The sequence below is a fragment of the Schistocerca cancellata genome, chromosome 8 (genome assembly GCF_023864275.1).
Source record: "Schistocerca cancellata isolate TAMUIC-IGC-003103 chromosome 8, iqSchCanc2.1, whole genome shotgun sequence".
NCBI lineage: Eukaryota > Metazoa > Arthropoda > Insecta > Orthoptera > Acrididae > Schistocerca > Schistocerca cancellata.
In genome coordinates this window covers 25,534,194-25,546,488 of record NC_064633.1, presented here as the reverse complement: position 1 = coordinate 25,546,488, position 12,295 = coordinate 25,534,194, and the positions used below count along the sequence as shown (strand labels likewise).

General features: G+C 42.3%; 1 protein-coding gene across 4 annotated transcripts in view; it reads left to right on the top strand.

Annotated features, from left to right (window-relative positions):
• LOC126094788 (homeodomain-interacting protein kinase 2) overlaps positions 1–12,295 on the top strand; it is a 200,130-nt gene that overhangs the window by 99,881 nt on the left and 87,954 nt on the right. For all 4 annotated transcript variants that reach the window (XM_049909351.1, XM_049909353.1, XM_049909352.1 and 1 more), the window contains exon 13: positions 7,575–7,851. In XM_049909351.1, the coding sequence (XP_049765308.1) occupies positions 7,575–7,851 (277 nt within the window). The remainder of the gene's footprint in view (positions 1–7,574; positions 7,852–12,295) is intronic.

Sequence of the window (12,295 nt, the reverse complement as noted above, 5' to 3'; positions counted from 1 at the left end):
TCGAAAAGCTTTTGCCCGATGCCAAAAACTTATAACTATCTTCTTTGAGCACATCCTTGCTATCTTACGCAAGTGGGGTGTCTGAGGTCCACTCCTGATTTTCATCCAGAACGTTCTGCTGCACCATATGTTCGGGTTCGAGCTGGTGCTTCCCACAGTAACAGTCCCATTAAGAAAGGGCTGCTTAACCTTATCGGCCCATTGAGAGGTTCTGTTGCCTCCTCTGACCAGATTGGTCTGTGACTGGTGATCCACCCTGGCCCTCACCCTACCCTGCTGTTGTACATTTCTTCCCCCCTCTCACACGATACATTAGACTTGTTCATCTTTCGTCTTACTGTGCTTCTCTTGCCCTGTCTGTGTAGTTAGTCTTTCCAAGGCAATCTCTGAGTGGAGTACGTCTGGCAATTGGCAGGGGCACATTGCACTCTGCTTTCAGGGGCTTCCAGCTGCTGCCTAGATGGGGCACCTTAACTTCTTTTTGTCCATTGTCTCAGCTTCACTGACCTTTAGTAGACTTTCAGGGTTTCTTTCCTGGAGCGTTGCACAGTAGGAAATCCCTGATATACGGATGACCCAATGACCTAGTAGTTTGGTCCCTTTAATCATCCAACTAACCAACTGGTGGTTACTTCATAACAAGAACATACCCAGCAGGCTTGCCGCTTTTTGGTGGATTCTTGCTTGGCTACCATGGAGCCCCAGCCTTCCTTCCTTCCTTCCTTCCTTCCTTCCTTCCTTCCTTCCTTCTTCCCCTTCTTCTTCTCTCTTTTTTTTTAAAGAAAGTGTCTGGACTGTTTTTGAAAATGTATTCTAAATTTTTGGTAGTCAGTATCAGGATACTCTTCACTGTTCCTTTTTCCTTTCTTCGTTCATTTCTCCTATCCTTCCTCCACTTTGGTGTTTGAGGTTCCTTTTTTTCTTCTTCCTCCCTGTGCGCTCCTGAAGGCTGGCTCACGCGTGTGATGCGTAACAGGTGACTGGGTAACACGTAATTCCTAGCCCTGGGTTGAAAGGCAGCATTCGCATGTAACCCACGGTAAAGGCCAGGCCCAGGAAGAGGTTATTGCCTGAACTGCTACCTTCCCAAATTGCCGATTGTCCCTCTGTCAGGTGTTCGGGAGGCGTGACCAGAGGTGTGAACAATCACCTAATGCAGGTAAGACCCCTTCTGAAGGGGGCCCCCAGTTGGAAGGAGTGCACCATCAGAGACGATGGCAATCATGGGGTTTTCTCGCAATGAGCCAATCATCTTCGCAGTCAGTGGCTACGAAACATAAACACAATGAGGCAAACATTCAAAGACCCTACCAGCTGCACCATGGTTCCTCATAGTTTCAGGTACTGAAGGAGGTCAGTCCTTCGCCATGGTAAATCTGTTTATTATTCAGAAAGATGTTGATGCAATTTTTGGTCCTGTGAAATTCAGATCTCGTTTACGCAATGGTATTTTGTTTTTGGAGACTACTTCTGATTCTCGAGCACCAAAACTGGTTGCAGCTTCGCTCCTCTGTGGCCATCCTGTTAGTGTTGAGGCCTATTGAACGCTGAATTCTTCCTGTGGTGCTATTTACGATAGGCTACTTGATGGTCTGACAGAGGCAAAAATTCTCTGACCAGGGTGCCATTGCGTCCATTGGGTGATGAAAAACGTCGACACCTCCTTAGCGCCCACATGCACCCTCTTTCTCACTTTTGATAGAGTGGGTCTTCCATCAGAGATCAAAGCAGGTGGGTCTTCCATCAGAGATCAAAGCAGGTTATGAAATTATCACAGTCAGACTATATATTCAGAGTCCGATGCACTGCTAACAGTGTCATCGTTACAACCACACTTGAGTCCTGTTGACACCCAGCCAAATATGTAACCTGTGGTAAGGATGCTCATAAGGATGATTGTCCACCTCCTTCTTCCAGCTGCGTTAACTGCAATGGCGACCCTGCCACCTCCTCCCACGATTGTCACATGTATGTCGATGAGCTAGCTGTCTGGGAGATCTGGGTGAAGGAAAAAATGCCTTACCTGGTCGCTCGCAAGTTGTTGGCTAGTCGGAAACCCTGTGTTCTACCATCTGGTACCTGCAGTACTGTTCATGCTACATCTCTCTCCATGAAGGACATGGCCACACAAACATGCAATCTCAAATGTAGCACCATTTGTGAAATTGCCCAGAATCATGGTAGCGTCTCCATCTCCTCCTCCTCCAGCTGTGCAACACGCAACCAATTTCTACCTCACGGGGCGAAGTCACCAGCTCCACAACTGGCAGGCAGGAAAGAACAGAAAGAATACTTCTGTGAAGACTTTCAACGTCCCTCCAGTGAACCAACACCTGATGAGTCTTCCTCTGATAACCGGAAAGGCTCAAAGAAGTCAAAGAGAGGCAAACAATCTTTCTCCTTCATTGACTTGAAGATCCTCTTCGACAGTGTCACCTCACCCGGCCGACCTCCAGGTCCCAAGACTCTGACGACCGCCAACAGCAGAAGAATGCCGATACTTCTGTCGACCTTATGGAGCAGGATCCTCATGCCTCTGTGCCCTCTTGCAGCGAGTCTTCAAAGGCTGGGACTCAGCAGCCACCGAGGTGACACACTTCGTTTTTTCCTCATCGTGACGGTCCTCCAATGGAATGTTTGCAGTCTTTGATCCAGCTAAGAGGATTTATGGCTGCCCTTACAATCGCAGCGTCCACTTGTTCTCTGCCTTCGGAAACAAAATTGGCATCCTCACAACTGCTTTGAGGTGTCACGTTTTTTCACAATCCATTTTAACCCCCACCCCACCATCCATTTGGCCACTGGTGCCTTTTACAGTAGCCCAGTTGAGTGTCTGTATGCAAAAGCTGCCAAACTACCGCTGTTCTACCACCATGACTTTCTCCTCAACAGAAATGCATGTGCATGCCGTTTGTCTGCCTGCATGGCCACCCATCCTATGCCGCCTTCTTTGAAGACTTCTTTGAACTCCAGTATGGGGCTCGTCCCTCTCGCTTTAGCTTTTGCTCCGGCAGCTTAACTTCATGCTACCTACAAGTTTCCCAGCGGGTGTGAACCCATCACTGCCTTGGCTTTGTGCAGTGGCCTGAGTTCACTTTGGCCTTTATTTGCTTCCTAAGGATGCTACTCCAGCCTTGCTTTATCGCCTTCAGTTTCGCGATCTTCGCACGGTATTTTGCAATAGTACCTTTGTGTGGCTTCATCATTGGTGCCAATGTTTTTTGGTATCGGTTTCCACAACACTGCTCAGTATTTACTGCAGAGCTCTTTGATCTGTATCAGGCCACGCAGTTTATCTAGTGACATGGGTTTTTCAATTGCATCATCTTTCACTCTCTCTCAGCGCCCTTCAAAGCCTGTGTATGCTGCACGCCATCCATCCCTTGGTGCAATGGGTCCAGGAAAACAGTCACTTGCTCAGTCTTAATGGAACCACTGTGATTATGTGGGCTCCTGGTCACGTCGTTCTGCCTGGAAACAAGGCCACTGACGCTGCTACCAAGGCTGCAGCCCTTGTACCTCAGCCCACTAGTTCTTTCACTCCCTCTGATGGTATCTGTGTTGCTGTCTGTCAGCAGGTGGTGTCACTTTGGCATCATTACTGTTCCTCCCATCATGGGAACAAGCTCCAGGTTATTAAACGTCTCCCAGTGGCTTGGACGACCTCCTCTCGTCCCTCTCGCCGTGAGGAAATGATTTTAACTAGGTTCCGTTTTGGGCACGTGTCTTTTCAGCTATCGCCATTTGTTAAGTGGGTCTCCCCCACCACTTTGTGCATATTGCGCCTCAAATTTTCACTGCCCGCCATTACCTGACAGAATGTCCTTTTTTTAACCGCTTACGCTTGTGTTTGTCTTTGCCATCTAAATTATGGGTCGTCTTAGCCAACGATGCGTGGGCTGTGGACCGCATTTTACTTTTTATCTGTTGTAGCAATGTGGCGAAGGCCATTTAAGTTTTAGTTCTGCACCCTGTTTCTCTATGGTGTATTTTATAGACTTTTGTGCACGTCCCTGTACTTAGCTGTCTTCTCTTCCGTCGATTAGGACTGGTGAGTAGTTGTTTTTAACTCTTCTTTTTGCCTTTGTGTTCTACAATTTTGGCATGGATGCGTATGACCCTAGTTGTTTTTGCACCATAAAACACAACAATACAAACAATCATAACAAGAGTAGATACAGCATTTCACAGTGTAAAGAGAAAAAGACATACCATGATAACATGAATTAAGAAACATTTTAGGTTTGTGACGAAAAAAGAGCTGGCCAGCGTGTAATTGGCTGCTATACTGGGTGGAGAAAAATTGTCACAAAAATTTAACCCTGAATAGCTGATGCCAGTAGGAACCAAAATTACTAATGTTGTGTGGGCTGACACAACACAATTTGTAAACTACGGAAACCTGGCACCACATGCTCCGATTGGCCACAGGATTGCCCTGTTGCCAGATGCTCTTTACAATGCATGGCCGCAAACAAATGCTTTGCGTGCTAGAGATCGTGATGTATCTGAGGCGGCCTGCACGCTTGGTGGTAGCACGCCAGCCTTCCACTCCGTCCGTATTTATACGGGTACCCTTCCTTTTTCACGTGCTTCGTCTGGTTTGAATTGATTGCTTATTTTTCTTTGATATGATAATTGCCGTTCTCTTTGTCTTAGGTGTTTACGTCACTCTAAGCTAAAAATTACTATACTGTGTCATGCATTGTTTGTTGCATTCTGTGTTTACGGCCTGTCGCCGCTAGCGGCATGGCTTGCATTTGTGCACGCTACCGCCGCTCACAATTAAAAAAAGAGAGAGAGAGAGAGAGAGGAATCGTCTCATTAGCGAAACAATGGCAAGAGACTGCTATTTGTTGTTACTTACACTGGTGCTTTCTTTGATAATGATCAACAAGAACCAAATAATAGAATGCGTATGATAGAAGATGTTCTGAACAAGAGTTTAGCGGAAATTTTTCTCCGTTTGAAAATCTTTGCAGGCAGTACATTACATTCTGCACAGAAATTAGTCATTTTAGATTTAAAAATCTAGTCAATTGCTGTGCTTCATTCCTGACTGTATCACTATTAGGCACAGGAATAATACGAATATAAACATGACATGATATGTATATTCTTCCGCGTTTGCTGTTGTCTCACTCTAGTTTAGTAGTTTATTAGGCAGACAGGTTTTAAATGAGATAGCAGCTAACACGAAAGAATACATGGCAAAATGTTTATATTCGTATTATTCTTATGGTGAAGAGAATATTGCATGTGATTCACAATTCATAAAAGTTCCTATTAGCAACCATCTCTTCTCACAGGTAAGAAAAAATTCAGAACATAGAGTTGGCCATATTGACAAACATCCCAAACAGTCTTGTCAGTCGGATTTTCGTAGTACATTGAAATGCTGCTAAATTCGAAGATGAACAATACTTAATTTGTATTTACTTCGTTGGATAATGTATGAAAATGCAGTGGTCGAAACTCGGGGCGTAGAAATAAACCTCGTCTCCCACCTTTTTTTTTTTACTGACTCAGAGGTTTTGGCGCCAGTATTTATCTTTGTGCCTGCAAAGCATGCCTGTGTAGCACTACATATATTCGACGGCAGAAGTTAGTTGTGGCAGCACCTATCAACATTTTTCAGAACTTCCGCTTACTTTGCACTCGATTCTAAGCTGCAGGCGGTTTTTTGGATTACAAAAACCAGAAAAAAAGTGCAGCTTAGATTCGAGTAAATACGGTAAGTACATTTCAGGGAGTGTGTTTCATTTTGATTGATTGCAGTTACACTGCTCGTGCATCATTTGGAACAACTAATGACAGAACACATCAACAGTTCGCAGCATGCTCAGTTAAAAACGGCTGTTGTAAAGTGTATGTCACCCCATTTCAATGTAAATGTAATATTCATACATCAAATAAAAGATTTTGGCAAGGTACAGCATATTGATGGTGGCTATATAGTGCAACCAGAATATGAGCTCAGTCAGGTGTCGATCATGATATGAATAGGTGTGTGGACATTTACAGATAACAGTTGGGTTATTTTATGTTTGTAACATAAATACAACTGTTTGCTGTTTACTTTCATTGCACATGCTTAGTTGCATATGCTGTCACACAGTGTATTGTGACATTACTCGTGTGGACATTCTGTGGTATTATCTTATTTTTAATTTCTGCGACCACTAAAGAAGTTCCTTCAGCACTAGGAGTCTTGGATTTCAGCCTTCACGAATATGGTGAATTTCTATGTTAATATTTGTACTCCAGGTCATGCAAAATTTTGTTATTTATAAGGTAAAATGTTTCTAGTTTTTTATTGTTTGTTGGCATCCGGGGTAATCATCTAAACTTTGCAGCATGCATTAAATTGATCAAAACAGTCACATTTTCACCTGGTGTAACAGTATGTTTCAACACTGGCCCATGGGGCCAAGTGTCTGTGAGTGCCTGTCATTTTGCATACAGGCAGGCGTGGATGGATTATACGACCCAGCAAGTACCCGTATTGCTTGCATCCTGCTCGAGTCCGATCTTCTTGGTCACTCGGCTAGGGCAGTACTATCGCATAGACTGTGAACCTGGCTGCCTGCATGTTAACTGTTTGCCTGCCCTGCCTGGTGCTGACCACAAGTGACCAACTGCCCGCTGGCAGGCACTCAAGCAGGAAAAGTCTTGCTTAACCTACGGTAACAAGTAATGTTGATTCCTGTGATTGCTCTAGACTGTTCGAGATGAGTGATTTTATTTCGTACTGCCGAGCAATGTTACTATTGCCGTGACCATAGTTGGAAGAGCTGTTCATTCATTTTATAAATAATAGTTATACTTTCTAAGTTTGATTGAATAATCAATTATAAGCTGTCCCAGGGAGCTCTTGTTTAAACTAATTTCAAAAGGGATTTTACACGTGAATAATATCATATTTGTTTGCCTCACATAGGGATGAACCTGTCATGTCATTGGCCAACGGCATAGGTAATATGTGCTGCAGCCTCAGACTACAGTTTCCTTGAGTACAGGCAGCTTTGTACAGCATCTCTGCATCAATGCAGTAATGTGAAGAAAAATCTCCAGATTTTTCTGTATTGCAACCTAATTGACTCAATCACAGAACTAGTGAAAACATTTTTTCTAACTGAAACACATGAATTAAGATGAAGCAAAATAAAATTGCAACATGACCTTTCACTAAATATCATAACTGTTTATTCCAGCACTTTCTGATATGTCATTGTAATATACCCTCATCTTACTTTATTGTCTGCAATTTGGATGTTGGCATCCTTGTTCACATCAATTTTTCTTTGTTGTGGTGTTATTTAGCACTTATTTCTTTCTGTGTGTAATTAGCACTTAGTTTCCTTCTGCATATACTCTTTGCTATATCCCTTTTTCAGCTTTTGTTAGTGCAGTATATTTTACATTTTCGCTTTGAATTTTTTCCTTGTTATTTGTTTTGACTAACTGTTCTCAGTTCAGTTACTGAAGTTTAAATATGTTGTATAGTTGTTTAGAACTGTTGACTCATTTTGATTCAAAAGCTAAGTTTTATTTCTTGTTTTACATGTGTTTAGGAACACCGGCCAGTGTTTCCTGTTGATGTGGCCACTGCTGATGTTTATCAGTCAGGTTTGGTTGAACACCAGTCTTCATCAGGGAGTCATCAGTGGAGTAGCTCAAGCAAGAGAAGTGTTCCAAAAACAACAACACATTTGGCACCCCCTGCACAAACTACTTCTCACCATCATCACCATCACCACCACCATCTCACACTGCAGCATGTGCCAAAGAAAGAACCTACACAGCTCAGCCCTGTCAAGAAGAGAGTGAAAGAAGGAACACCACCATCAGGTACGTATGTTTTAGGATTGTCCTGATGCTAAAGGAAAGAGAGGTTTAAATCACAGGAAATGAATTTTTGTCTAACTATTGTTATTTATTGGGCAAGTGACTTTTCATGTTTTTAATGTAAGTCACCAAATTTCACTCTCATCTGGCATTTGCAGTAGAATTGAATTACAGGCAGTGCCATAAACTTACGACCAGGTACAACCACTTATACTGGATACCACCTTGTTTTCTGTTGTTGGTGAACATACTATATATATTAAATAGTTCCAGTGTTGCAGGCTTTTTGTTGGATTCAGTAGTGATGCAGTTGACAATATCAAAAATTTGTTTCCCCCTAAAGATAAATCGAAAAGAAATTTAAAAGTAAACTGTGAATTACACAAGGAGTCAAGGTATCATGACACAAAAAGGAAACTGTACCTACTGTCTAGAAACAGCTGTGATGTTAGCATTATAATGCATTACAAAGAATACTGCAAAGTATAGAAGCAAGTTATCCAGAAATCTAAGGAGCTTCATTGTGTAAAAAAGATAATTACATCAGAGAACAAAATAAAAACTGTAGCCTATGGAATATAGTGAAGACACACAAGTGGGATCAGAAAGGAAGAGGAACAGATAGCTCTAAAAATAAATGACACACTGGTAACAGGTGCATGTAGCGTTGCAAACATCTTAAACAAGTACTTTGTCTCTGTTACTGACAGCTTGGGGTTATCAGATTCAGCAAACACTCCAATGGGATTTCTAATCTCTTCAAATAACTTAAGTAAAATGGAAATGACACTCACTTTTCCAAAGAAGTAGCATCTGTCGTTGTTGTTGTTGTCTTCAGTCCTGAGACTGGTTTGATGCAGCTCTCCATGCCACTCTATCCTGTGCAAGCTTCTTCATCTCCCAGTACCTACTGCAACGTACATCCTTCTGAATCTGCTTAGTGTATTGATCTCTTGGTCTCCCTCTACGATTTTTACCCTCCACGCTGCCCTCCAATGCTAAATTTGTGATCCCTCGATGCCTCAGAACATGTCCTACCAACCGATCCCTTCTTCTAGTCAAGTTGTCCCACAAACTTCTCTTCTCCCCAATCCTATTCAATACCTCCTCATTAGTTACGTGATCTACCCACCTTATCTTCAGCATTCTTCTGTAGCACCACATTTCGAAAGCTTCTATTCTCTTCTTGTCCAAACTAGTTATCGTCCATGTCTCACTTCCATACATGGCTACACTCCATACAAATACTTTCAGAAACGACTTCCTGACACCTAAATCTATATTTGATGTTAACAAATTTCTCTTCTTGAGAAACGCTTTCCTTGCCATTGCCAGTCTACATTTTATATCCTCTCTACTACGACCATCATCGGTTATTTTACTCCCTAAATAGCAAAACTCCTTTACTACTTTAAGTGTCTCATTTCCTAATCTAATTCCCTCAGCATCACCCGACTTAATTTGACTACATTCCATTATCCTCGTTTTGCTTTTGTTGATGTTCATCTTATATCCTCCTTTCAAGACTTTGTCCATTCCGTTCAACTGCTCTTCCAAGTCCTTTGCTGTCTCTGACAGAATTACAATGTCATCGGCGAACCTCAAAGTTTTTACTACTTCTCCATGAATTTTAATACCTACTCCGAATTTTTCTTTTGTTTCCTTTACTGCTTGCTCAATATACAGATTGAATAACATCGGGGAGAGGCTACAACCCTGTCTCACTCCTTTCCCAACCACTGCTTCCCTTTCATGCCCCTCGACTCTTATAACTGCCATCTGGTTTCCGTACAAATTGTAAATAGCCTTTCGCTCCCTGTATTTTACCCCTGCCACCTTCAGAATTTGAAAGATAGTATTCCAGTCAACATTGTCAAAAGCTTTCTCTAAGTCTACAAATGCTAGAAATGTAGGTTTGCCTTTTCTTAATCTTTTTTCCAAGATAAGTCGTAAGGTCAGTATTGCCTCACGTGTTCCAACATTTCTACGGAATCCAAACTGATCTTCCCTGAGGTCGCCTTCTACCAGTTTTTCCATTCGTCTGTAAAGAATTCGCGTTAGTATTTTGCAGCTGTGACTTATTAAACTGATAGTTCGGTAACTTTCACATCTGTCAACACCCGCTTTCTTTGGGATTGGAATTATTATATTCTTCTTAAAGTCTGAGGGTATTTCGCCTGTCTCATACATCGTGCTCACCAGATGGTAGAGTTTTGTCATGACTGGCTTTCCTGAGGCCATCAGCAGTTCTAATAGAATGTTGTCTACTCCCGAGGCCTTGTTTCGACTCAGGTCTTTCAGTGCTCTGTCAAACTCTTCACGCAGTATCTTATCTCCCATTTCATCTTCATCTACATCCTCTTCCATTTCCACAATATTGTCTTCAAGTACATCGCCCTTGTATAAACTCTCTATATACCCCTTCCACCTTTCTGCTTTCCCTTCTTTGCTTAGAACTGGGTTGCCATCTGAGCACTTGATATTCATACAAGTGTTTCTCTTCTCTCCAAAGGTCTCTTCAGTTTTCCTGTAGGCAATATCTATCTTACCCCTAGTGAGACAAGCCTCTACATCCTTACATTTGTCCTCTAGCCATCCCTGCTTAGCCATTTTGCACTTCCTGTCGATTTCATTTTTGAGACGTTTGTATTCCTTTTTGCCTGCTTCATTTACTGCATTTTTATATTTTCTCCTTTCATCAATTAAATTCAATATTTCTTCTGTTACCCAAGGATTTCTATTAGCCCGCGTCTTTTTACCTACTTGATCGTCTGCTGCCTTCACCACTTCATCCCTCAGAGCTGCCCATTCTTCTTCTACTGTATTTCTTTCCCCCATTCCTGTCAATTGTTCCCTAATGCTCTCCCTGAAACTCTCTACAACCTCTGGTTCTTTCAGTTTATCCAGGTCCCATCTCCTTAAATTCCCACCTTTTTGCAGTTTCTTCAGTTTCAATCTGCAGTTCATAACCAATAGATTGTGGTCAGAATCTACATCTGCCCCAGGAAATGTCTTACAATTTAAAACCTGGTTCCTAAATCTCTGTCTTACCATTATATAATCTATCTGAAACCTGTCAGTATCTCAGCTACGCTACAAATCACTTTATTTATGAAAATATAATCACCAACAATTTTTTCATATTCACAAGTACCTTTGCCTTTGATCCAAATAAATACAGTTTCATTACATGATAACTTACATCTACTACGTGTATATAAAGTAAAGGGTGAGGGTGACATATAGGTAGATTTGCCGAAATCTTTATTAGCATTCTCAGTAACGTGGTAGGTTCTATATGCGATGACATCACGGTCGACAAAGCTTTCGAGGCCGGATACATTTGGCACACCTGAACCACCACGTACAATAGCGACGGTTAACCATCCGTTGCCATGTGTAAAGGAATCATTGATGTCAATGCTGAAGTTTAGTCTGCATCCACAGAAGACTGCTGGTCCATCCAGTAGAGAGTGTGCAGCAACAGATTTTATAGTATTCTTCTTCTTGTCAGCAGCAGATGTTGTCATTTCAACGTCTTCAATTGTTTTATATATTGTATGTCTTGAACGACGACGATATGTCATAAAATCCTCAAAATCAAAGTATTCAAGTGGTTATGATAACATATCAATGAAGTTAATCAAAGAGTGTTCATGTTAGTTGAGTTCTATCTTATTTGTGTAATCAATCTCTTGTTGGCAGAACATTTCCAGACTGGCTAAAATACGCTGTGTGGTGTCACTGCCAGACACCACACTTGCTAGGTGGTAGCCTTTAAATCGGCCGCAGTCCGTTAGTAAACGTCGGACCCGCGTGTCGCCACTATCAGTGATTGCAGATCGAGCGCCGTCACACGGCAGGTCTAGAGAGACTTCCTAGCACTCGCCCCAGTTGTACAGCCGACTTTGCTAGCAATGGTTCACTGACAAAATACGCTCTCATTTGCCGAGACGATAGTTAGCATAGCCTTCAGCTACGTCATTTGCTACGACCTAGCAAGGTGCATTACCAGTTACTATTGATGCTGTAAAACATGTACCGTCAAGAGCGATGTTCACCATTTATGGATTAAAGTTAAGTATTCCAGCAGCTACGTACGTTTTTTGCTAGTCTAATTTCCTTGACCTGTTCCAGACCTCACGCCAGCCTGCGTGAGCTAAAACGCGTGCCTTTCGGCTTCCTCTCATACCTGTGGGCTCTCCTGCCAACCCACAACACGCTGAAGCTAAGCCTCTTTACAAGAAAGGGGATAAAGAGATGTCATGAAACTATTGACCAGTTTTACTTTTGCCAGCTTTTCCAAAAATATTTGAGAAGCTTGTGTTCAATTGTCTTCTTAAGCATCTGCCAGCAAATAATATATTTTCCAAGTCACGGTTTGGGTTCCTTAAGGATTCCAACAGAGGGAAAGCTATTTTCATGTACAGTGAGAGTGTACTTAGAT